General features: G+C 37.2%; 1 protein-coding gene across 2 annotated transcripts; it reads left to right on the forward strand.

Annotated features, from left to right (window-relative positions):
• Positions 1 to 5,886: 5,886 nt before the first annotated feature.
• LOC146004225 (uncharacterized) lies at positions 5,887 to 25,461 on the forward strand. 2 transcript variants are annotated; one of them, XM_083142899.1, is made up of 3 exons: positions 5,887 to 6,024; positions 12,245 to 12,476; positions 23,278 to 25,461. In XM_083142899.1, the coding sequence occupies exons 2-3, from the start codon at positions 12,254 to 12,256 to the stop codon at positions 23,637 to 23,639; spliced, it is 585 nt and encodes a 194-aa protein (XP_082999025.1). In that variant the 5' UTR covers positions 5,887 to 6,024; positions 12,245 to 12,253; the 3' UTR covers positions 23,640 to 25,461. The 2 variants fall into 2 exon arrangements, with proteins under 2 accessions (XP_082999025.1, XP_082999026.1); XM_083142900.1 differs by lacking the exon at positions 5,887 to 6,024 and adding an exon at positions 10,587 to 10,718.
• Positions 25,462 to 27,073: the final 1,612 nt, after the last annotated feature.

A 27,073-nucleotide genomic window follows, 5' to 3' on the forward strand; every position in this document is an offset into this window, starting at 1 on the left:
CCGGATCCTTAATTATACCAAATATAACTCACCACCGACGCCAAAATGGCCGGAAGTGTCTTTTGTACCTTAATGGAAAAACCATTAATTCCAAGTTCCCATGTGTGCCTAAAGCACCCATGACTCATATCCGGCAGAAACGCATTAATAAAATACAACAATAGTGTTAGAATAGTCCGAAAACGAACTCCATAATAGTGTCTTTTGTACCTTAATGGAGAAACCATTAATTCCAAACTCCAACGTCAGTATAAATCATCTGTGACTCATATCCGGCAGAAACGCATATATAATATACAACAAAAGGTTAGCTTAGGTCAAAAACGGAATACATAATAGTGTCTTTTGTGCACTAATGGAAAACCATTAATTTCAAACTCACACGTGTGCATGAGTCATCGATGACTCATCTCCTCCTCCACCCACGACACGTGGCGCTAGATTAAATAACAATAGCGTCACCCCTCGAAAATGAATTAAAAAACCATTAATGTCAATTAAAAGGTCTATTGTTTGGTCTAAAGTATTTTCCCTTCTACTTCGGACCTCCCTTCGCTCTTGTTACAACATTTACTCTTCGGGGCAGGCTTTCCACTAAGTTCTGTCATATTACTGGTCGATTTTTTTTTTCCTGTTCGTCCTGGTTTTTGGTCCAGTTCAACCCAAAGATGTTCTATGGGGTTCCAGTTGGGGATTTGAGCAGGCCAGACAAGCACATTTACCTGATTGTCCTGAAACCACGATGCAATGGGCGCTGCTTTATGGACAAGGGCATTATCGTGCTGATAAAGAAAAGGGCCCATTCCAAACTGTTGCCATATTGTGGGCAGCATGCTATTGTCTAAAATGTTCTCACAAACACCACTGTTCATGTTGCCATTGACCAAAACTAATAGCCCGAGCTCAAACCAGGAAAAACAGCCCCAGACCATGACACTACCGCCACGTTCACTTGGGTGTCCGATGACTTTTGGCTACATAGTTTACAAGTAAACTTAAAAATTATTTTTGTCTACGCTTGTTCAAACATTGTTAATTGACATATTCTGTGAACTTTAATGACTCTCCGTCAGGGCCGGCTCAAGATAAGATTTTCATCCGAGCGATATGGATTTTTGGCGCTCCCCACAACTTTCCACCTTGTACTGTATCGAGAGTCGAGACCACCCTTCCATCATCCCACAAGAGCTTGCGCAATCACCAGATAAAGGGCTCTGTTGTGCCGAACACTTCAAAATATTGCTCATAAGTAAGGAACGGATTTTAAGGTGAAGCACCTTTCCAAAATTATAGCTGTTTTCATAACGATCGTTTGAGATATGTATTTTAGGACATGAAATCATCATTGCACCTTTTCGTGAGATCTGTACACATATCCAGGGTGCGAAATCCTGGGGGGACGGGGGGATTCCCCCCCACACCAACAATCTTGGCCACAAAAGACCCCCACCAAACATTTCCAGGTGGTGAGATTTTTTGTTATGACAAATAAAACATAAGCAATTACTTTTAATTTCAAATATACGAGGGTTACTATTTATATTTTGAGCCTAACAATGAAAAAACAGGAATTTGGCATTGAAAACTGCTTTATTGTTTTTCGAAGTATTCTCCTTTATGGTCAATACACTTTTGCATTCGTTCGAACCATTTGTCAAAGCAGTTTTTCCAATCTTCTTGAGACACCTCCATAATATGGATTTTGAACGCATCAACGGCGTCTTCCGCCGACGAAAATCGTTGTCCACGCAATTTATTCTTGACATTCGGGAACAAGAAGAAGTCATTGGGTGCCAAATCAGGACTGTACGGCGGATGACCCATCAATTCGATTTTTTGACTGTTCATAAAGTCGGTTGTTAGACGAGATGTGTGACAGCTGGCATTGTCTTGATGAAGAATGATCCGACGGCGTTTGTTTGTTTTCCGTATTTGACCGAAGACCTCTGGCAAACAAATTGTTGTGTACCATTCAGAGTTGACCGTTCTACGTTCCTCTAAAGGCACAGTTGCCACATGACCAGTTTTCCCGAAAAAACAGGCGACCATTTGTTTCGATGTGCTTCGAGCGCGAACAACTTTTGTTGGATTGGGTTCATCTTGAAACACCCATACAGTCGACTGCTGTTTACGTTCCGGCTCATATGCATATATCCATGATTCGTCACCTGTTACAATGTTAGATACGTCTTTTGAAGCACCACACCACGATTGTATTCATGAGCATTTGTTTGCACCAATTGACGCGAGCATCTTTTTGAGTTTTTGTCAAATTGTGTGGGATCCAACGAGAACATACCTTTCTCACAGCTAAATGATCATGTAATATTTTATATATGCTGGTGGAACTAATGCCTATGGTTGCCTCAATCTCACAGTATGTCACATGACGATCTTGCAGTATTAGGTTTTGCACAGCATCAATGTTTTCTTGAACAACAACTGATTTTGGACGACCTTCGCGAATCTCGTCGGTGAGCGAATGGCGGCCACGATTAAATTCGTTATACCAGCGTTTCACAGTGGCAAAGGATGGGGCTTCATCGCCAAATGTGGAAGTAAGTTGATCGATGCACTCTTGTCTTGATAATCCACGTCGAAAATCGTACAAAATCATCGCACTAAAATGTTCACGAGTTAATTCCATTTTATTGTTGTCGCGCAATCTCCAAGGCAACATAAACAACACAAATGAAGCTATTGACAAAACATTTGAAGTCCGTTATGGTCAATAATGCCATACGATTCCGTGCAAACGTCAAATCGCGCCTAACTTCAATCAGTGTTGCCAAGGTTCAAAATGTAAATAGTGACCCTCGTACTTTACTAAGAATAATATCAAAAACACACACAAATTTGTGTAGTTGTGAGTATTGAATGCTTTCTCTCTCAAGAGATCATTAACAAATCTACATCAATACGCACAACAGAAGTAAAACAAGCATGCAAAAGAAAATAATAACTATGAAATCAAAGTGATTTATATTAACATAAACACAAACTAAACAAGAACTTACACGAAATAAAACCACTTCAACTATTTCATAATTTATTAACATCTTTAACTAATTAGTAAAGGAATTTGTTAGCTGCTTTACAATATCTGATATGTATAAAAGTAACAAATTAATTTCCTTTATGTAATTAATAATAATAATATATTTTTAATTGAGTAATTTATTTTTACTTTTAATAATATTACAAATATGTACGTGTATCGTATAATTTACACATGTTTGTGGGGGAGGGTGGTTTGAAGATTAAGAACTTTCTCCCCCCACCAGTTTTCAATGATTTCGCACCCTGCACTTTCTACTCCCTCTTTGTTACTTCAGCACCTTTTCGCTTCCTTTAAAAAAAAATGGACAGAAAGAGAAATGATTTTCATTGTACTTGAGCAGCTACATAAAATCCTGTAGTCTCATTTTGTAGAGCAGAACGAGAGCTATAAAATGGTATAATTTAGTCATTGCAGCCCCAATAGTTCCCAAGAGAATGTAGCAAAACCCGCGAGAGAAAACACAAACTTCAACAAAACCTATTCGGGAGAACGATAGTTCTCTATGCGGTCCGCGCACATTTATATATAGAAGCCGCAGAAAATGAGAGCATTGAATAAAGGTATGTTATCAACACCTTTTTTTTAAAGTTTTTGAAAACATTTTGCGAACCTTTATCTTTCGTAACCATAATTTTACACCTTTCCCTACTCCTCGGATTTTAGTTTTTTGAACTATTTTTTTCTTTTACAGGCATGTAAGAAATAATAAGCTATGTCAGCGTTTCGTTAAAAAACCCAACTGATGAAGTTTTAAAGTGCCTAAAAACATATTTTGCTTGTTAGAACCTATTTTAGATTTATGGGCCTAAATTAAGCCTTTAGGATTCTGTATATTTTTTAAAGGTTTTACAGAATTTTTATGTCACACAGAGTCATTTGCTTTGTTTGATCACGAAAAAATTCAATGACGAACATGTTTGAAATGTACACTCTGTCGATATACCTTCCTCCAAGTCCATGGTGATTTTTCAAAGCTCTAAACAAAGCAAAATGTCTGGTGCCACTGTTACCTCTACAGTCCAAAGTGCAAACTTCTGATCTGTGTGGTCTTGCTCACTTTCGCGCCACTTTCGCTGGGGGGACCAGCCTGGAAATCTCGAATTCTACACAACTATTTCCACCTGAATTATTTGTTTGCGCATTTCTGGACTAACTGAAATTTTCAATCGATATTCTACACATAAGCTCTTCAGAATTTATTTCCCATATGTTCAGGATCCAGAAAAGCAGAAAATGGTTTCTCGAAATTTACCGATTCCAGTACCAAAATTTCGGTATCCCGCGCTCCTATACTGATTGGTTAACACTTGAAATGTGTAAATAAGATTTATTTGCGCCTCTCTCAGTGCAAAATTGAATTGGCTTTCATTTTTACTCTGTCCCGTCTATCGCTGAAGTAAGGGAGCGAAAAGAAGTCTCTGCGGAAGTAGTGACGCGAGACGGCTTTACCGAAGACCACATGAGAGGGAATGGACAGTGACTTCGCGTACGGTTCGCATACGAGTGTTCACAATAATGTTCTTTTACTGAATGCAGATTTACTCCTCTCCCTTGAAACATCATATTCAATTGAAAAAGTGAGAATAAAAGTTCAATTTATTTTCAATAATTTCCCCCCAAAATAATGCTATATTTGAAGTAATACAAGGACCTGGGGGAAATTGTCCCTCTCCCCCTTAAAATCCGCCAGGTTTAGTGAATTGTCGCTAAAGTTTGCAACTATGTAGCACAGACCTTTTCGAGTCCCCCAAGACATGCCTTGTATATGCTGCACTCTGGTGCCGAATATAAGAAGTATTGTCGCTTGCATCAGTGTTCGCACAGCGAAGTGAACATCTTTGGGGTATAGTGGCCAACAGTCCCTTAGCTGTCAGCTCTATGCAACATGCACAGCAATTGTGTTCAACGCCCTCCGTGGAACACCGTAGGAGTCAGTGTTACCAACTATCTAAAAAGTTATCAGACGTGAAATAAGTCGGGTCAGAGTAAATTTTGTGTACATAGTCGTACATTAAACATAGTATTTTTTCGAATAAAAATATATGTGTGTGTATTTAATATGTACGTAATTTGAGATACATGAATGTTCACGTGCTCATGCGAACATTATCAGGCGACGAGCCTGGGAATGGGATTGCGTGGATGGGGAAATGGTTGCGGTTACCAGTCTTCGCAGCAGCGTGTACTGCTTCGCTCTGCCCACTCAACACCCCTCCCCTTTCTTCACTGCCGCTGTGCGCAGCCTTGCTCCAGAGATAACCAGGGCAGGGTATACTTTCCATGAGAGCTGGTGTACTTTTCCAACTATGGTCTAGTTAAAAATGTTCATTACAACGTCCAATTACATAGCAATTCCACTCATACGTGGCTATTAAAATGAGCTTTGCATTGTAATTGTAAAAGTAGTGGACAACGGAAGCTAATTGTCTCATGCTTTATTATTAGTACTGTAATTCCAATATATTTCGGGGGGGGGGGTGAATCCCTTCCGTACCCAACCCTCTCGGTACGCCTCCGGTGTTAATGCATATTGATAGTAACATTAGTTTTGCTCAAAAATTGAGTAAAGCCGCTATCCCTGACCCAATGTAATGATCGCCACTGTCTAAACAGCCTATCAGTTACATGAGTGTTTGCACAAATGAATGGGGTAGTATGGAAAACGTTCGTGAATTTCGTCTCTTATGGGAGCTCGTCAGTGTTGCTAACTTGCTATATGCATGGTTCTGGGTGCGGTATTGTAAAGTAACTCTCTCCAGTGATGGTTCACACAAAATTCCGTTAAGCGTTAACTATGATAATGAAAGCATCTTTCTGCAAAATCTTCCCAATGGCATTTATAAAATACAGATAAAACTGCGCGCTTTGTCCGTTGGATCCGTACTAAGGGACTTTCCCGTTCGTGTGAATTCTGAAGGTCGAAACCAAGAACAACAATCGCGAAGAATAGTGCAGCCGTAACGGTAAGTAATTCGAATCAAGATGCGTTTTATTAACATGTGTTCAGAGAATTGGCCTTGTCCTTGCTTAGAATAGGAATATTTCGTTATTTCTGTTCGTGTGCTGTAACTACAAGGCTGTGAGATGTTCCGATTTGATTCGGACAGTCTTTTATTTTCCTCACCTTTTTATCTGGCCGCAGTACAGATGCAGATTCCCGAGGGGCGGGGCAATTTATCGCGTCATTCAACTGGCTGGATTAATGTTTTCATCAGTATTGTACTGCGCACCTTTATTTTGTTATTATTATTAGTATTATGCTTTTATTTTTTTTTCCATATTTTCTCTCCTCCACATCATTTTGTTTCTTCGTTTTTCTTAGTCGACCGTTTCTTGAATTTTTCTTTGTCACCCAGAAGACGGAGAGGCCGTACGGCTACTCAACTCCTGTATTCCAGCGACACCAGCGTTGCCAACCCCTCAGCTACGAAAAGTGCTGTTCGAACTGTGAAATTATGCTAGAATGCCACCCAATTGTGCTAGGGCAGCATTATTATTATTATTATTATTATTATTATTATTATTATTATTATTATTAACAATATATTTTATTACCATTTTGAGATGTTATATTTTATCCCACCCTAAGATCTATTTATTTTAAGTCGCTTTTTTTTGCCTTAGGGTCTCTGCGTGTAAGTACGACAATGAGGGCGAATGAAGAACTGATGAAATGGTCTATGGACTATGGGATGGAAAAAAATATAATTACATGTTCATACCTTACCAAGGGTCGAACTAGGGCATGTGGTTCGGTAAATTTGTAAAAATACTTCACATTTTTTTTTTTTTAGCAGGTGGGGAGAGGGAAGATGACATGACACAGTTAAGCGTCAATTACTGCCGGGGCGAGGGGGGGAGGTCGGTGTATAATCCACAAATATCTCTCATATACTACTGCATATTTTTGCTTTATATGGAAGGATTTATTAATCCATTTCCACCTCCAACAACACCTTGCTAGAGACGCACACTTTTGTGCTAGTTCTTTACAACTTTCAAATGCTCATACAATGCATTTCTACAGTATGTAAACTAACAATTTATCCAAATAAAAAAAGGAAAGGAAAGGAAAGAAGGTACTCACCAAACGAAAAAATAAAAACTGCCTCTTTTCCACTCCTTTCTATATTTCTGAGCATACGACTCCCATTCCTGGTTTAAATCCCCACGAAGTCTTTTTCTTTTCTTTTCGGGATTTTCAGTTACTTCTTTTGCTATTAGTACTCATTTTGGTACTATTATCGTATGAGGGGAAATATATATTTCGGACTTCTTTACATTGCTAACGTGTTATTTTCGAATGTGGAACATTTCCTAAAGTGAAATAATGCATATCAATGTCTATTTCTTAGATTTACGAGTACTTACTGTTACTTGTTGTTTCGAATCTGTAAAACATTATGGCCGTGATAGCGTACTGGTTTAGGGGGCGTTCTGAGAGTGTTTTGTCGATTTATGCAGTGCTGCAACCTCGTTCACCGGAATATATCTACTTTCGTGCCCGGATTTGAAGTTATGCTAATACGTCGCAAACCATTGACGTTAGCCTCACAAACCATTGACGTGAGCCCCAAAAACCATTGACGTTAGCCCCAAAAACCATTTTCCGTAAGGTTAGGTTAGGTTAAGTTAGGTTAGGCAAGCATAGTTAAAAAAAATAATTAAAAATACTCGACACGTCATATTCTAGTGACAACACGGCGAGGCTGAAACACTGGCTATGGGGTTGCATCATCTTAACACACGGAACATTGCACTCTCATGCAGAAAGCAAATGGCGGAAGCATAAACAGCGTGTCGGACAGAGAGTTTTGCAGAAAACAACACGCATTCACATTAAAATGGATCAAATCTACATTCAGGAACTTCCACAACGCTAAAGAAAATGATTTCCGTAAGTACTTTCTCCTGTAAATTTGAAGGAATCCGTTTCCCTCATACGATAATGAACCCTCATTTTTCGAAATTGTTCCAAATATATTTTTATAATATAAAAAATTAAGAAGCAGGAAAAAACACACACATACACTGAGACACACGCTCAAAAATACACTGAAAGACGCACGCACAAAGAATTAAAATAATGCACAGGAACAACGCTTCTTTCGCCGCGGGAGACGGCTTCCGAAATGGTAAGATGTGGAGTCGACTGAACCGAAACGAACCGAACAAAAGCTGAAGACAAAGATGGTCAAATTTGTCGACATAGGATGGCACCAAATGAGCTTCATTTGTCAATCCAACTTTCTAGTTTCTACTAAGCATTCCTCGCGATAATACAGGCACCGCAAATGGCTGACCCCTTGTGTCGGTGCTAGGAAAGGACAAACTTTTGAGAGTGGGCCGCCCCAACCCTCCTCTTCCATTTAATGGCAGGAAGATGCGGAAGAGATGAAAGGCGTTGGTGGGGGACAGGATCCCTGGGCCGGTTTACTCTCTTTTGTTGGAAACATGTCCACTCCTGAAATAGAAATGTGCAGTTACTTTTATTTTTACTTCCTCAGAGAACTATCCTTTGAGTTCAATATCTATCGATGGTTGCAGATTATGCTAGAATTGGCTGTTATGCCAAACATAGGGTGCTAAGTACCAAAGATGGTTAAATTATGCTAGGTTTAGCACCATTATGCTAGGGTTGGCATCGCTGAGCGACACCCCAGGATCCAGTATAACCAAACCCCTACATAAGTAACTAAACATTACATTTTCATCATTTGTACAATTAATTAATAATAGAATCCTCTATCCATTGCATAGGAATGAAGGGTGGTTATACATGTAATAAAAGAGTACTAAAGCTACAACAAAGAATGTATACAGGAACCAAGCTAGAGGTGAAAAAGGACACGAGTTGGCAGTTGTGTATGTTATGTGAAAAGGGGGGTCTCCAAGAAGTGACTTTTTTCCTTTCTTTCCTTTTTTGTGCAAAACCCGGTAAATGGAGAGGAACCATGAAAGACGGTTGACCATTGGTCCAAGGGAGGACAGAGGAGCCAAAGGCCGATAGAACTGATGGACTGATTGGCTTCTTCTTTCTTTTTTTTAAGAAATTTTGTTCGAAGAGGGAAACGTGCGTTTTCCAGGAGAGTGTTGTTGAGAATCTGACGAGAGGAGAAGTGCAACTGTGTTATAAGTGTGGAAAGGAGAAGAACTTTCGTTGTTCTCGAGCTCCTTTGTGTCTTTTGGTGAGGTGGACGAAACGAGTACAGTGGATAGGAGGTTTTATCTTCCACTTAATTGTGCTGCAACAAGAGAAGATGAGCTCATATCCATGGCTGTAGGCAGGAAAATTTTTCGGGGGGGGGGTTTCATTCATAATTGTCCCCAAAAACCATTGACGTTAGCCCAAAAATTCATGATAGCCCCATGAACCATCACAAGGACGAGGTATGCCTACTAGGTTAGGTTAGGCCTGTTAGGTTAGGGTCCATTAGCACTCCTTTCGTTCAATTTAGCATATACGGACAACATCGGAATTACAAATTCCACGGCATCTTCCACACCCGGCAACAACTTCGCGACGTATCCTCGACATGTCATCTTGTAGCAGCAGCAATAGCGCGTATTGTGCTCTCATGCAGAAAGCAAATGGCGGCAGCAGCAATAGCGCGGCGGAAATAGATTTTCGTAGAAAACCACATGCATTCGCATTAAAATGGATTAAAATTACATTCCCGAACATCAACAACGCTACAGAAAATGATTTGCGTAAGTACTTTCTCCTGTAAATTTGAAGAAATCCGTCTCCGGTATAGTAAAGTGTTACCAGCAAAATTGTCCTGTGCCATAGACGTGCACAGACCCTCTGATTAAGGGAGGTGGCCAAAAACCTTGATGAAATTTCAGTCTGGAAAGAAAAGCCTCATTTTCATTTTATATTTTATCACTGTTTTAGTGTCATTGCATTGATTGGAGTGTGTGTGTGTGTGTGTCTGTGTATGTGTGTATATATATAATACAGCAACATAGAAGCAGCATAATGAATAAATAAAGTGTCTCTGAGATGTGCCGCGCTCACAGTTTATACATTTAAGACAAAACTGTTTAGCAGCAAGAGCGTTTGGCACCCAGGGCCAACTCCCGCCATCCCCTAGCTACGGCTCTGAACTTGACAAGACTGCAAGAAAAGGAGACATTGCGAGCGAAGTAAACAAGAACATTTTACGCAAAGTATTTTTATTTGTATAAAATTTGATATCGAGGGGAGCAATTTCCCTTCTGTGTTCCCCTGCAGATGGACCAGCCATGACTTCCTCCTGGCTTGCCCAATCAGAAGTCGCACCTCCATTCCTCGTACAAGATCTCCTTCTCTGTCCACAATAGTATAGTATATAAAAATAGGCAAAGAAAATGCAAAGAAGGAACAGAAAATTTGTGAACATTTTTTCACTTTTTCATATATCTGAACAATTCAAGTTATTCTCAATGATCATATCATGCATCTAGACATGTAGCAGCCAAGCAAACTATAAAATAGTATCATTTAATATTTTGTTAAATTTACTCACATGATTTTTTTCAGTTCCCTACTTCTACTTTAATTTCTACTATATCCAAAGAAAGAAAATGCAGAAAAAGAAAGCCAGTCCTACATGAGATTTAAGCAGGAGGTCTATATACAACTGGGGTAGTAGACGCTCCACCATTTTCACAGGTGAATAAATAAGTTATGTCAAAATGTTGTCTCATTTATACACTTAACTACCAGTTGTTTCTCACTAGTTAAATTGACGAGGTAGGATAGATTTTCAGGTATGTAATTCCAGACTAGATGTCTGTAGAAATATGACACATATCAAAAAATTATAAATGCGAAAAATTCTGTGTTGCATTTTCAAACTATTTCTTATTTCTTAGGATTAATTCCAGAATTTACCATAGTCACTACACATTCTGTTTGTGCCAGTGCTTGGACTGGAAAATGTTAGCTGGGGTGAGTGTTCGGTGAGGGTTAGCTGAGAAAATGCTCCGATGGTTTAACATGGTGACAATGAGGCAGCTGGGAAAGGGGGGGGGGGGTGCTTGGCAAAAATTTTGCTAATTGCATCCCCCCCCTTATTTTCAACAGTGGCGACTATTCAGATGAAGTTGATGCAGTGGCACATCACCACATATTAATGCACAAGTTGTTTTTATTAAATTATCCTTGTCACATATATTAGTACAGTAGAGCGTCGATTATCCGAACGTCGGTCAACCGAACGACCGCTTAACCGAACTGTGTACTCGCTCACTTTCAGATATCTGTAATGAAAAAAGTACGTGACTTAGCTGCTCGTAAGCGTGTAGGCTTGCTTAGACAGACCAAAATAAAGGATTTTTTTAAACGTTAATTTTGTGTACTGTGTGTATTGTTCATGCAAAATGCGTATGTAATATGTACATATTTTTGTTTAATTAACTGTACCACATACTATATATTCCTACTAAAGTTGCCTTTGTATGTTACTTTGTAATACATACTTAAAGAGATGCCTGTTTTTATGAATAAATTTACTGTACAGTACTTCTTTTTGGCAAATAAACATGTACAGTTCGATTATCCGAACAAACCAGTTTTCCGAACACCCATGTCCCCCAATTACTTCGGATAATCAACGCTCTACTGTACTAAAAGAAAGGTATTTGTGCATGTAGTCTGTTCGTGACACATCTCATCGAGAGCTTCTACCACATCGATCTATCCGGAAGTGCAGAACTCTAGCTGGAGAAGCAATATCTATGCACACAAAATAACTGTTGTAAGTTGTTTGCCATTACAGCTGTGACATCACTGCTTGGGCTCCATGGGTTACCAGTACGTAAAGGCAGATTAGGGGAGACAAAGAGTATACTGCACTTGGCCTTCGAGGAGTTGAGCTGACTGTGTATTGTTACCAATGTCATTTCCTTTCATGCAGTTTTAAGATAAATATGAATCTGTTTTGTAATTTGGTGTGTGTTTTGTTGGAAACCCCATTTTCTCATTGGAAATACCAAGATGGGATTTTCTTTCTTACTACCCCTTCGATTAACTTCAAGCACTGTTCTGGACATAAAGTACATAATTTTATGTACTTCTTCCCTCTTCAGCCACTTATCCAGCAACTAATTTTCATTATTTGGTATCTATTTTTTTTTTAGAATTACATGTACCATTTTTACATTGATTGACTCGTTCCTTTCTTTTTGGTTTTACAGTGACCAACCATGTTGAAGGGTCTTGTTTCAAGAATAGATTCATCGGCATCGTGCAGCTCATGTGGCCATCTGGTAAAAGATGAGTACGATTCAACATGTAGGAAAGCAGAGGTATTTCTTTTCACTAGTAATGTCGAAGACAACAAAATTCTGCAATGGTTTAACTCAATTGAATGGAAACACTGGGCAGTGGTGATAAAATTTGAAGATGATAGCACTAGAGTTGCAGAAGGTGAGTGAAGTCAAATTATTTAGATTTAAAGTGTGTCTGTGGCATTTGTTACTGGGCCATTTCTTGCCATTTCAACCAATTTTGAATTAATTTGTCACTTCACCATTTTTTTTAAGTATTAATAATTGAACACTTTTTGAACTGGTTTGGAAGTAACATGTTTTTCCCGGGAGACAGTTTTTATTTCAATTTTGAGAAAATCTTAGAAAATATGTTGCTAAATGTGTTATTATGTGTTTCACCAAATTTTCCTGAAATCTGCAAGGCGTTCTCTTTCCACAGATATATAATATGTTACATTTAATATACATTTTCTCACATTTATTATTATCTTTTTTCTGTACCAATTTTTTAAAGAAAAATAAATTAAATTAATAAAATATAAATAAAATGAATTAATATTGCCAAATTTGTGCCACTGTAACAATGAACTTTTGGATTTAGAAATAGAGGGACTTGATTTTCAGAAAGGAAAAGCGAGACATTAGCTCCGTTCGGCAGGCCAGACAACTTCAAGTTGGCTTGAAGATCTTGCACATTTAGCGTTCGGTGGGCGGAAGTTCTTAGAGAGCCGGAGCAAGTTAAGGAAAAGTTGATTTGTTTCGTCTGCACAAGATCTTGCAAGATGGCGGCGTCCATGGAGATATATGCAATTTGGGATAATGTTATTGTGGTTTGTGTGGGGATAGCTATAGTTATACATGGTGATGTCTGACAACATTATTTGTACTAAAGATAAATTAATGATCTTTGAAAATGTTGAAATATTGGTTTGAAGTGAGAGATGTTCATTGTTTTATATGAAGACCACGTTCACTGAATATCTTGTGTGCTTCAAAGAATGAAGAGCGTGACTTCCACACAAGATTTGAACAATACTATCTACTTTAATTAATGCTAAGTATATATCCATAATGAGACCTAACGTGGTAACATTTTTTTCTTTTTAGAACAAATATTTTGGTTGAACTTGGAATATTATGAAGCTGAATATGAAAATGAACTCAACATTGATTTTAATTACTTAAATAAAATTAATCGCATGACCAACATTGATTTTAATTACTTAAATAAAATTAATCGCATGACCAAAGATGATATACCATATTTACCCCCTTTCCGAGAAGAGTAGCTACTTTTATTCTCCGTAATTTTCTCCTTTGCAGCTTGTATTCTAGTTGTTGCATTGACTAGTTTCATCCACAGACTGCATATGCCTTTTTTTGTCGTTCGGCGATTCAGCTACGATGATCTTAAGCCGGAAGTTGATAGTCGGATACATCTTGCAGTTGTCTGGCTCGCCGAATGCAGCTATCATACACAAAAGCAACAGTTTTCTACCTTTTCCTTCTCCCATTTCTATTCTAAACACATACATACATAACACAAGTGCCCACCCAAAAATCCCTCTACCCACCCAAACAAATTCAAGACGTAAGTGTTTAGAAAAATATAAATGCTTCAATAAGAAAAGATTTATTATTGTCTTGACTCTGTCCACATTTTTTCCTTATGAATATTATCCACACTTATAAAGCGTCACTCACTCATTCACTGTTTTTGGATTGACATTATTTTCCTGAGTAAGAAAAGGACCTCTCAAATTTGTCTTATTAGAACTTGAAACATGGTCCACTTAATTCTTCTGTAGCTAGAAGTAGTGCAATATGTGGTGGTAGCCAGAGTGGCGCTTTCCGATGTGTGGAGTACAAAATCATACAGAATGGAAAACATATCTTAAAACAACCAAACATGTAAATAAGAACACGTTAGTTCCATATGGTATGAAAAAGAACTTCAAGGCTTCCTTATCCTAGTGTATTTGGTAATCGATGTTTAATTTTGATAGTATGATTATAATCAGCGGGTGCCAACCAGGGTTTCTAAAGGTCTAGAAACTTTAAATAAATTCAATTCCTGTTCAGGATCGGAGAGAAAAATCAGCAAACGTAAATTTGTTCTGGAACGTAAAGAACCTTTTTAGCTGTAAAGTATTTCAGTTCGGTCCAGGAACTTTTTTTGCAGATCAATGTATATACAGTACACGGTCCTATTTTCTGGATCAATTTAAATGCAATCCAGGAACCTTTTTTTCAGATTGTATTTAAATGCATCCCAAGAACCTTTTTTTCCGGATCGGTTTAAATAGGGTCCAAATTCCATATTGGAATGAAACAATACGCAAGTTGTACCGAATTTAAACTGTGCGAGAAAAAAGATTCCGCTCCTGTTACAGATCCCAATAGAACCAATTATAATGTATTGGTTCCTGGATCTTTAACATACCCAGGGTTGTTAAATGTCCAGGAATTGTAAATAAATTCAATTCTCATCCGTGGGAGAAAACAGCAAGTGTAAATGGGTTCTGGAAGGTAAATAACCATTTTATATTTAAAGTATTAAAATTCGGTCCAGGAACGTTTTTCCAGATGAATTTAAAATACGGTCCAGAAAACCTTTTTCCTGGATCAATTTAAACACAGTCCAGGAACCTTCTTTCACTGAAAAAAATCGCAGCATGGACAGAAATTAAATTGTGCAAGAAAAAAGATTTTGGTTCTGCAGCGGAACCCAATGGAACCCATTAAGATGTATGGGTTTGATATTTAACAACCCTGATGCCAACTTCACATAAACATTTGAGGGAGGTGCAAGATTGACAAGTAGTTCTTTTGTAGAGTACTTTTCTCCGACGAGTCAACCTTCACAAACCACAGTCAGGTAACCGTCACAATATGCATTATTGGAGTGTGGAAAATCCACATTTGTTCCGTGAAGTTGAACGTCAACATCCTTGGTCGGTTAACGTGTGTGTGGAATCATAGGCGACACACTGATTGGTCCCTATTTTATCGACAGTACTTTGGATGGCCACTAATATCGAACGTTTTTGCATGAGGAATTACCGACATTGCTTGACGACATAAACCTTGCACTGCGACAGAACATGTGGTTCCAACATGATGGTTGTCCAGCACATAATGCAATGGTAGCATGGGAGGAATTAAACTGCATGTACAATGGTCGTTGGATTGTTAGAGGTGGACCGGTTCATTGGCCTGCTAGATCAGCAGACATTACATCGTCGGATTTCTTTTTGTGAGGATATCTGAAAGAACATGATTATCAAGATGTGCCAACGACCTGCGCAAACATGATCGAACGAATAAGAAATGCTTGCTCACACATTGATGCAGACACACTTCTGCGGTGTGTTCAATCATTTGAACAACGGCTCAACAAATGCATTGAAGTTCTAGGACATCATTTTGAGCATTGCATGGCATAATTGCATCTAGCACCCCAATGGTGAGAGGCGAGGGGACTCACCCAAAACAAGCACCGCGATTGTGAGAGACGAACGGATGGTGCCATCTATGTATCACGAATGGAACAAAATGTGTTGAACAAAACCTATGTATTTTCGGACGTTGAATTCGAATCTGCAATAAAAAAATGGGGATTCCCTTCTAACATTTCAAGCTTGCCCCTGCCCCACCTCCCCCCAGGGGTGGCAGGGTGGGTTCATTGTAGCATAGGTGACTTGCCCCCACAATACTATTATACTTTCACATGGAAAAGTTTTTCGTTCGATGCATATTTCTCGCGATATTTTGATTTGTCAAGTTACATGGGACACCCTGTATATACCATTTAATTGAATTGAATTAGAATTTTTGAATACATTGGAATCACACAGACTTTATATTGTTAATATTTTTGTATGTATGTGTGTTCACAGGTGGTGAGAGGCGATAATACGTAAGATTGAATAGGGAAAAAATCTGCTTGTACCCTTTAATTTTTGGAAAATTTACCTTGAAAAGCGGGAATTATACTTGAATTTTATCATGGTTCTAGAGTGGCCACCCTGAATATCTATGTGCCTCCACCGGGTATACTAAAATCAAATTTAAAATATTTTTGCTTCTAGGCGACTTTCCTCCATGAAGCATGAAACCTTGACCCTCTCATAGGATTATGCAAATATGTGTGTGTGTGTGTGTGAGAGAGAGAGAGATACAAGCAGGGGAAAAATTATGTAAAGTGTAAATAAGAAAATGTACACCAGAAAAAAAAAAAGTGGCGAAAAATACAAGCAAAATCAGGAGAGAGGATGGGGCGGGGGAAGAGAATGCATGTGTACTTTATATCTTCCCACCTATATTTATCAATAAAGAGATCCTGCCCACTCGGTGAAAATTTTCTGGCGCCTCCCCTGCATAACACAAATATGTGGAGGTGAGGGGTAAAATTGTTCATTTGGCAATTAGATAATGAAATTGTTTTTTGTATGCTCTTATGAATAATTATAAAGGATTGTATTATTTTTCTTGTATGTATATGTTATTGTAGAATTGTAGAATAATTGTAGAATCCTTGGCATTGGAGCAAGTGTGAAGCTTATTCACATTCCTCAAGAAATTATATTCTCCATTGTCTTTTTTCAGTATTACAGACCTTTCATGGAAAGCTTTTTTTTCTGAAAATGTTCGAGAAAATTTTGCAGTACCTTGTCACCAGTGCACAATTGGTCTCTATCAGCATTATATCCTAGAGCCCAGGATATAACTCTTCGAGACATATTTTCACCTTAATTTAATACAGACAGGAATGTTAGGAATGAAAGTTCAATGTGTGCAGTAAAAATGTTCTTACTCTCATTTTATGTAACTTTTAAGTTATTTTGAAAAACAATTAAATAACCTCACCTTTCCATTTTTCTTTCAACTAGGTGCAATAAATGGCCACTGCTGATTATGACACACCAAGATGCAGTACTTCAATTTTACATCACCAGTTATGTCAACCTCCTTCAATACAGTTACCTATTTTCTCCCAAAAGACTCCAATGTCCCGTGTCACCCCACTGTACTGTAGTTTTATCATATTTTATCATTTAAAAAATTCAAGCAATGAGCGTTCATTACCAGATCAGGGTGGATACTCACCCGGAATTCCTTGAATTATGGGAATCATGCATGAATTATTGGCTCCGGGAATTATGCGGAAATTTTTCTTCGTAGATGTGAAAAATTGCAACTTTTATTATCCAAATCACATAGAATTTATACATATTTATAAATACCCGGAGGCAAGTTTTTCACAGTTTTAGCTTATATTTTTATCTAGGAAGAAAATAAATCTGCATAGAAAATGAAACAGAATTCTCTCGATTCATTTATTTTGTTATACTGTTCTGCAAATGACTCTATCTGACAGACTGAAGATTATTGCAAGATAACATATCTTGAAGTTGATTAGTTAAAATTTGAATTTGAATTTCTCATACAATTAACAATTTGTCGCAGATTAGTATATCCCGTAACATTTGTGACTTGTGTTTGTAGATGTATTTTTAGTCTGAGAGTATGTAAAATGACAAATGTAAAATCTGCACCTTTAAGTAAATATTTTAAATATATATATCACTTAATTGAATTAGAATTTTTGGATACAGTGGAATCACACAGACCCTTTATATTGTTAATATGTTTGTGTTTGTATGTGTGTGGCTGGTGAGAGGCGATAATACGTAAGGTTGAAATAGAGAAAACATCTGCTTGTAGCCTTGAATTTTTAGAAAGTTCACCTTGAAAACCTGGATTTATACTTTGGAGTTTTATCATGGTCCTAGAGTGGCTACCCTGCAGATGAACAGTCATTCTACACAATATAGAAATATTAATTCTTTTTTGTTTACACTGGAGTTTCAGAATTCCTCTTGGACATTATTTGTGGGTCGTTAACAGTGGCGATTTCTCTGGGTGTGTAAGTCGTGTGTCAACAGCCAAAGGAAAATGAAATAAAGATGAAAGTATCTGTACTTTTATAAATTACGATTTTGAGCGTTTTTCTTCAATTGTCAGTCACGACCGCCCGGTAGTTTTCGAACGCGGCGCAGCGCGCAGTGGTTGTCAGGCAGGCAGATAGGTCCGTGACGGGCATGGACGTCCGCAGGATTTTTTCCAGGGAGGGGCAAGGGAGGTATTTTTTTCCAGGGGGGGGCAAACGAAGGCAAATTTTCCCCAAAAATAGTGTAGTTCCCTAAAAAACATTGCTTAAATTTGAATTTATGGTGTACATGCAATAAATAACACATATTATTGTGGCTAAAATGAAATTATATGTGTGAAATACATATTTTTTGGTTGACTTTCATTTTCCAGGGGGGAGCCGTGGCCCCCCCTTGCCCCCCTTCCGGACGCCCATGGTGACGGGCAGGGCGTTGCGAGGAAATCCAACGTCTTACCACTGCCAAAACATAGCATGACCGCGCATGCGCACCCTGCCACCCACCAGCATGGTTACCTTCTCAAGGCGTTGTATTTGTTCCCAATGATTTGGCTTTCATTTGCCCCGCGTTCCGCGTTGTTTTGCTCCTGATTGTTGTGCATTATTTTTTAAACGTGTGGTGTCAAGTGATGTGATTATTTTAAGATGGAGAATAGTGAAAGTGTTGTGCAAAAGTATTTAAATAATTTATTTTCTTCGCTTTCGTATTCAGAGAAGAAACAAGTGATTGACAATGGTCGACCATGTCCGAATCTCACGATGCCAACATGTGTTAAAGGAAAAAGTTGTGCTGGAAAAGGTTTTGAGACATTTTCGAAAAGAACTCTATGAAATTTGAGACTGGCTTTGCGGGTGTGATGTGGTGAATAAATTTTACTGTTGGACATGTTTATTATTCTAGACTAAAAAAGGTGTTGGGAATTATCAAGGGTATGCGGATTTGAATCATCTCAATACTGCAGTGAGAAAAGACAGCGAGTCTGAATTGCATCTTTATAATAAAGTTTCTTGAAATTTAGTAGTTTTGTTGCCACCCCTACTAGAATTGACGTTCTTTTGGATACTCAACGAAAAGCTGAAATAGAGCTACACAATGAAAAAGTAAAAGAGAACAGGGAAATATTAAAGAGGTTGATTAACGCCGTCTGCTATTTAGCAAAGCAAGAACTGCCATTCCGAGGCCATGAGGAAAATGCAGCATCTCTAAATAAGGGCAATTACATGGAATTCCTTATTGCAAGTGCCGAGTTTGATCCATCATTAAAATAACATTTATTAAATTCTAGTTTTTCACGGTACTTCGGCAGGCATTCAAAATTATTTAATAAATTTAGTTTCGGATGTTCTGAGAGATGAAATCTACAATGAAATTCAAAACACAGACTTTGTGGATATCATGGTCGATGAAACATCAGACATTAGAAAAAAAATCTCAGGTGTCAACAGTGTTAAATTTTTTCTCGACCTCACAGAAAAAAAAGTAATTGAAAGATTTCTTGAATTTCATGACATGAGCGCCGATAAAACTGCAGGAGCTCTTTTTAGTCACGTGACTGAAATAATGGATAAATATAAGTGTGGGGATAAATTAATTGCCCAGACATACGATGGGTATTCTGTAATGAGTGGTCATTTGAATGGCCTTTAAAGTAAAGTTTTGGAAAATTATCCGAAAGCTTTTTATACGCATTGTTATGTTCATGTAATGAACTTGGTGCTGCAACAATCGATAGAATGTAACAAAGAGCTTAAGGTGTTCTTTTGTGGTCTTAAATCACTTAAATCTCATTCTCCAAAGAGGTTACACGAACTTTCTGCTTTCATGTCCAGAAAGCTCCCGTCATTAGCTCCTACCAGATGAAATTTTACCTCTAGGCTAGTGTGGTCAGTCAATGACAACAGAGAAGCACTGCTTATGTTTTTTGAACATGTTAGTAAAACTGGAGACTTCGATCATTTGACTGCAATGACTCCATAGGATTTTCTAGCTTCTTGAAGGACTTCGAAAATATATTTTAAAAAAAGGCTTTATCCAACTTGCTTGCCTTTTCAGACGTATTATTCAGTATATTGCAGTCTAAAAATGTTGATATTTTGTATTGCAGTAATAAAATAACTGAATTTCAACAACAGCTGAAAAAGGAAAGTGAGAATTTCGAAACACTATGGAATTCTATAACGGGTGCAGTAGAAGAGGAAGAGATTGTTGAAATGAAAAGGAGGCGACTGAACAATGAATCACAGAAAGACCACTGCCGGAAGCTTTACTTTGAAATCATTGATAATATCAGCAACCAGATAACAATTAGATTCGCATCATTTGAAAAATTGCAAAATTTTGATTTACTAAATCCCACAAAACTTGAATAAAACTTGAATAAAAGAGAAAACTTTCCTCACCATCTCGTACATAAATTGTAGGAAATTTATGGCAGTGTGTTTAATTTAACCAAACTGCAGAAAAATGAACTTTATGTTTGGTATGCTTCCACTGAAGGATCAGAGAAAACACCAATTGAGATTGTAAATTATCACGAATCTAGTGGGTGAGTTTACATAAATATATAAATTAGCAGTGTTGATCGCAACAATTCCTTCCACTACGTCATCTCTCGAGAGATCGTTCTCATCACTGAAGAGGATCCACACATTCTGCCGATCTACTCAAACTCAGAACCGGATGACGAATTCAAGTCTTATCTCCATCCAGAAAGAATTACTTTCTAAGCTGCGAGAAGGGGATAAATCCAAATTTTATGAGGCGGTGATCAGCGCATTTCTCTCTAAAGAAAGAAGAATAGACTGGAATTCAAGTAACCAAGTATTGAGCAGTTGATTTTTCAAATTTTACTTTTTGGAAGGATAAATGAAGGGTAAGGGGAAAAACCGGGAATGTGCATTTTAGCGATTTTTCAATGAACGGGTCATTCTTATGTCCACGGTGTTTTTTTTTATGGGTGATATGTAGGAGTTCCACCAACCCCTCTGGTTGCAAACTCGTGCTTTAAAAATTAATTGTATGGCAAAGTATTGAACATATTAAATGTCTCCTTACCCTTCAAAATTATTTCCTTCATTTAAAATAATTTATGTAATTTAATGTTTTCTAAATATTTATAAATTTACACCAAAAAGGTACGGAAAAAATTTGTAATATTGGTTCACAGAAATGAGAGGGGAAGGGGTTAACATTCCTTCTTTGCCAACGCCTGAAGTTCAGGGTCAGGAGACGCCACTGGTCGTTAACATAAGGGTCATTCCATGTCAAATGAACCGATAACAATTATTTTTCAACCTTTAGCATTCAAATTTTTCAGATTTTTTGTTTATACATTGTAGCTATCAACAGGACAAAAAACTGCCAAATTTCAGATTTTTTTTGTTTTTGAGTTGACTTTCAAAAAAGCAAAAATCCCAAAATTTGACAACATTTTGAAATCTTGAAACAGCTGTAGATCAAAAACTATTTTACATACAGAGCTCAAATTGGCGTCATTCTCTTCTGCTTTTAATGAGTTTTAATTTGAAATGCAATATGACTGTGGTATTTGAATTTTGTAATTTTTAAAACAGTTGAAAAAAAAGTTTTTTTTTAAAATCTGAAAAACACATTTTTAATTTTTTTGAAAAAAGTAATATATGTTTTGAAGACATCAATTGGCTATTTGTGTGCAAAATTTCATAATGGAATGGCAATAGGTTCCAATTGAAATTAATTTTTTGTATTGTTATGTGTGCAAAATTTGCTAAATTTATTGACTTCCATGTTAAAACCATAACTACAAGCTGAGTGGTTGATGTTGAAGTCTTCATATTAGTCTATTTTATAATTTTTGGACTACAAATAACATGGAAGTACCTAATTTTGTCACTTTTAATATCTAGTAAGCAAATTGAAAAATGTACTTCGTGGAGATTTAAGTACAACTAAAATTTGTGTTTCGACACTCAAAAAAGTTCATTAGGAACATGCCATAAAGGTGTCGTAACGATCGAGCAGTATGTGACTGCGCAGTAACGCGTACAACATGGTCGCTACACTGTTGACTTGCACCGTAGAAGTGTTATTCCTTTTGTGAGTCAGAAGGAGTGAAACTTTCTGAAATCTGCAGCAGAATGAAGGTTCAGTATGGAGACAATTGTTTAAGTCAGGGGAATGCGTACTAATTAACATTCTGCTGTTTCACTGCCTCAGTTGCCACGCAAACTGGCCTCCCACTCCGGCACGATGTTCATCACTAACATTTCATCTTCCATCTTTAAATCTTTCCACCCACTCATACAGTCTCCCCTGATTATACAATTGTCTCCGTACTGAACCTTCATTCTGCTGTAATTTCAGAAGGCTTCACTCCCTCTGACCTCACAAAACGAATAACACCTCTACGGTGCAAGTCAACTGTGTAGCGGCCATGTTGTACACACTAATGCGCAGGTGCATACTACTCGATCATCACAACAGCTTTATGGCATGTTCCTAAGGAACTTTTTTGAGTGTCAAAACACAAATTTTCATTGTACTTAAATCTCCACGAAGTTTAGAACTAAATTCCTGTAATTTAATGACTTGCCCTCATACATTTTTCAATTTGCTTACTTGATATCAAAGTTATAAATTTAGGTATTTTCATGTTATTTGTAGTCCAAATATAAAATAGACTAATATGAAGACTTCAACATCAACCACTCAGCTTATAGTTATGCTTAACATGGAAGTCAACAAATTTAGCAAATTTCGCACACATTGCAATACAAAAAATTAATTTCAATTGGAACCCATTGCCATCCCATTATGAAATTTTGCACACAAGTAGCCAATTCATGTCTTCAAAACATAAATATTTTTTTCTTTCAAAAAAATTAAAAATGGTGTTTTTGAGATTTTCAAAATAACTTTTCAACTGTTTTAAAAATTACAAATGATTTAAGCATATAAATTGTCATAGAGTATCACTCATATAAAGTAATTTCTTTCGTTTATCACATTCTTCTTTTTGTCTTCTAGCATTTTGTGGGCCCAATGATTTGGTCCAGGCATGCTATACCAAAGAACCACCAAGGAAAAAAGGAGAATATTATAAAGTTGGGGAAGTCAACACTTCTCCTGCATTGGTGAGAGAATATGTTCTCAGCAACAAGTTGAATGGTGAATCTTATTTGGCTGCATTGAAAAACTGCCAGAGTTGGGTCCGAGAGTTCGCAACATTCCTAGGTCATGATATTCAGAAGAAAATGGAGAATTTTAATGCACTGGAAAAATGCCGGCCTTTCCTAGCATATGTTGCTGGTTCCTCAAGTGCTTCAATAAATACAGCAAATCGAATTTTGGGTTCTTTCTCCCCCCCTGCTACGGCTCCCAATAGTTAAATGTGATCAGTTACAAGAAGGTGCTCACTGAAACTTGTGCCATACAAGTCCACATTTCTGTGTTTTTGTTTAGGATTACTTAACAAGATACCCCACTGCATGAGACAAATCTGTTGCACACACCACTGATTGTCACTGTCAAATTTGTTGCACAGATGCACACTATTGATTGTCACTGACAAATCTGTAGCACAGATGCACAATCTACTGATCTGTGCTACAGATTTGTCAGTGACAATCAGTAGATTGTGCATCTGTGCAACAGATTTGTCAGTGACAATCAGTAGTGTTCATCTGTGCAACAAAAGTAATGTGTTTATATATCCACGAATAGCTCAATAACAATATTGTTATCTGCATTATCGCAGAGATATGTTTGATAGTAAAAACGTAACGTGCAAAAGTCTTCAATGAAAACATTACTGGTATTATAGTTCTTCCATTTTTAGATGACTTTCATACTATTTTACATTGCATGTAATTAATCATGAATGTAGTGTCCAAATCTATATTTTTATACTTACTTGTAAGAATTTTGTCACTTTTAATGAATGAACTTTAGAAACAATTTCTGAAATCATCTCCCAGATCATGTTAGTGCAATGAATGTTACATGTAGTTTTTACATACTCTGACATCTTAAAGAGTTCTATGTTGATACACGCTATAACCTGTAAAACTACTTTTTGTATGATGAAATGTGGACAAAGCAAAATTGACAATTGTAGTGAAATTACATATATATGTCTTTGGTTCTTTGAATCTGCTTGTTGATGTAGCAATCTCTTTGCAGAATATTTCCAAATATTGGGAATAACATTTATATCTAGTAATACTGATACTAATATTAATATAAAGTGTACTTGTTTTAAATGCAGTTCACATTCATTGCAAGTACAGTTTTCATAAATATTATTATAAGTAAGTAACTCGGACAATTTTAGCAATAGCATTATATAGTACATGTTACAGACAGTTTTTTTATAAACAAATGTATTGTATGTGTATGTACATACATACATACAGGGCATGGACAAAAATATGGAAACACCTCCAAAGAAAAGCCGGAATGCTGTAGCTAGTAAGGTGCAGGACCGCCTTAACTTCCAAAACTGCCTGCAGTCTCCGAGGAATGGACAAATACAAGTCCTGGATGGTGGATAATGGGATTTTGCACCATTCTTCAAGCAAAATATGGTCACAATTCCTCAGTGTCCGTCTGTCTCTGTCACTCAGTGTACATTTTCATCCACGCAAGTGTTTATCTGAGGATGTCTTTCCGAACATCATGATCTTGGATAGAGTCCCTCTCGATACGCCAAATAACATGGCTACTGTGGTAACAGAGGCGCCTGCAAGGTGGGCACCAACAATTTGCCCTTTTTGAAACACTGTCAGCTCGGACATGATTCAGTATCAACTGCACTGCATGCTATCTACAGAGAAACTGTTGATTCCTACCAGTTCGACAGGGTCATATCTCATGGCGCAAAACAAAAGAATGTCACATCTCGTCCGATTTCAAGTGAAAAAATTGCGTCGATATCACCCGTTCCGATGTCGTGGTGTTTCCATATTCTTGTCCATCCCCTGTATGTTATACATATATAATATCATTATATTAATTCAGTAATGTGTTATGTGTAACAAATGTATTAACACAATTAACAGTATACAGTATTCTGTTGCAAAAATTAGAGGTACATTTTTTCATTGTTTTGTATTGCTGCGTCTAGTTTGTGATTTCCCATTGACAACATTTTCATATAAGAGTAAATGAATTTCTCCATTTTGGGACAATAAATATATTATGAAAATTCTATTTCTGATTTTCTCTTCACTAAGATACCAAATATCTAAGAAGAAATAATTCATTGAAGGTATTCTAATTGGCTACGTTTTACCTAACATATTAACCAAATGCATTGCTTGGAAAGATAGGCATAATTAGTTGGAGGTCAGATGGATCTGGACCCCCCCCCCCCTGACCTGCCATTGGAGCCCCTCAAGGAGGTCAGAGTCTTCTGTCCATTCAGAAGTGCCTCAGCAATTGAGAGTTAAACTCGCTGTTACTTCGAAAGGCAAATGCAATGAATTAGAAATCTGTGGAATGACTTCTTACTTACAACTTTGTCTATATTTAGAAGAACCATTTCGTCTCAAAGTAATTCTCTAGGTGCAGAACCAAGTGCATTATCTATAGACCAAAATAACATGTGAAACCGTATTCAGCATTCTTTCATGTAGGTAACAATATGCTAACGGTCACCTGTGTCCTGGGTTGGCAAGGTAATTTACTCGTTACGTGTTTTACTAATTTACGTGTAATTTGCTAGTAACTTGCTTCGCGTAGAAAACAATTTTTTTTACGCATATGTAAAAACTAATTTCCTTTTGTAAATTAGTAATATGAAAAATTACTTTAATTATATTACATTTTAAACGTTAATTTTCTTACATATTTCAGCACAATATCATTATTTTCTGAAGATTGTTTACACAACCACCTCACCACCCCCTTACCCACACTAACAGAGTTTTAAAAAGAGAAATGTTCTTTCACTTATTTTTGAACAGTGAGAAACCTGTTGGTATATTCATCTTGCACTAATACTTGTCTTTATAACATAACAATTAACAATAATTTATGTGGATTGGATTCTAAAAATTTAGTAACATCTTCAAATTCCTTCTTCATATGTATTATAATACTTGCAAGACTAATTATGATGTGAATGTGAATATCACAGTTTGTACAATTCCAATATAAGAGCCCATACAAATTCAGAAGGAAAGTTTTTTAATGCTTTTTTTTGTTTGCTACCACTGCCAACTTTCATACATAACAATAACAATCGCAAAAACAGGTTTTTATTTTAATTTTTGTGTTTGTTTCTAGTTTTTTTTACATACTTCATGTTTTTTTTTTTTTACATATTTTACATGTTAATTGCACAACCCTGCCTGTGTCTATTCAGGAAGAGATCAGTTTTTGGTTCAAAGATTCTTTGGCAAATTCTTCTCACTCTCTTCAGCCTTTGTGAACTAATCTCTCTCTAAGGACTCTCACAGACAAGAAGGTTGTTAGCCATGAGAAAAGGTGCACTTGGTGCAGACACTGTTCTTGAATTTTCAAGCAGGATCATCATTAGGAAACACCAGCCCCTGTGTGAACTATACCCATGAGACCCTTATATTTTACAAAGTAAATTTGTACACTTTCAATTCCTTGTGAAATTGTACACCTCATCCAACATAATTATCACCACCTTTCGTACCTTCCTGACCATACAGTGGTAATGCTGCCTTGTAATCAAGGGGTCTCGGGTTCAATACCTGATCATGCAAATTGTACAGGGTGTTTTGTTCAAACCTCCCACATTTCAATTCATCATTGCTTAAAGGTTATGAAACATAATGGAATGCAAGTGGTA

Source organism: Lepisma saccharinum, chromosome 21 (assembly GCF_977018435.1).
Source record: "Lepisma saccharinum chromosome 21, izLepSacc3.1, whole genome shotgun sequence".
Lineage (NCBI taxonomy): Eukaryota > Metazoa > Arthropoda > Insecta > Zygentoma > Lepismatidae > Lepisma > Lepisma saccharinum.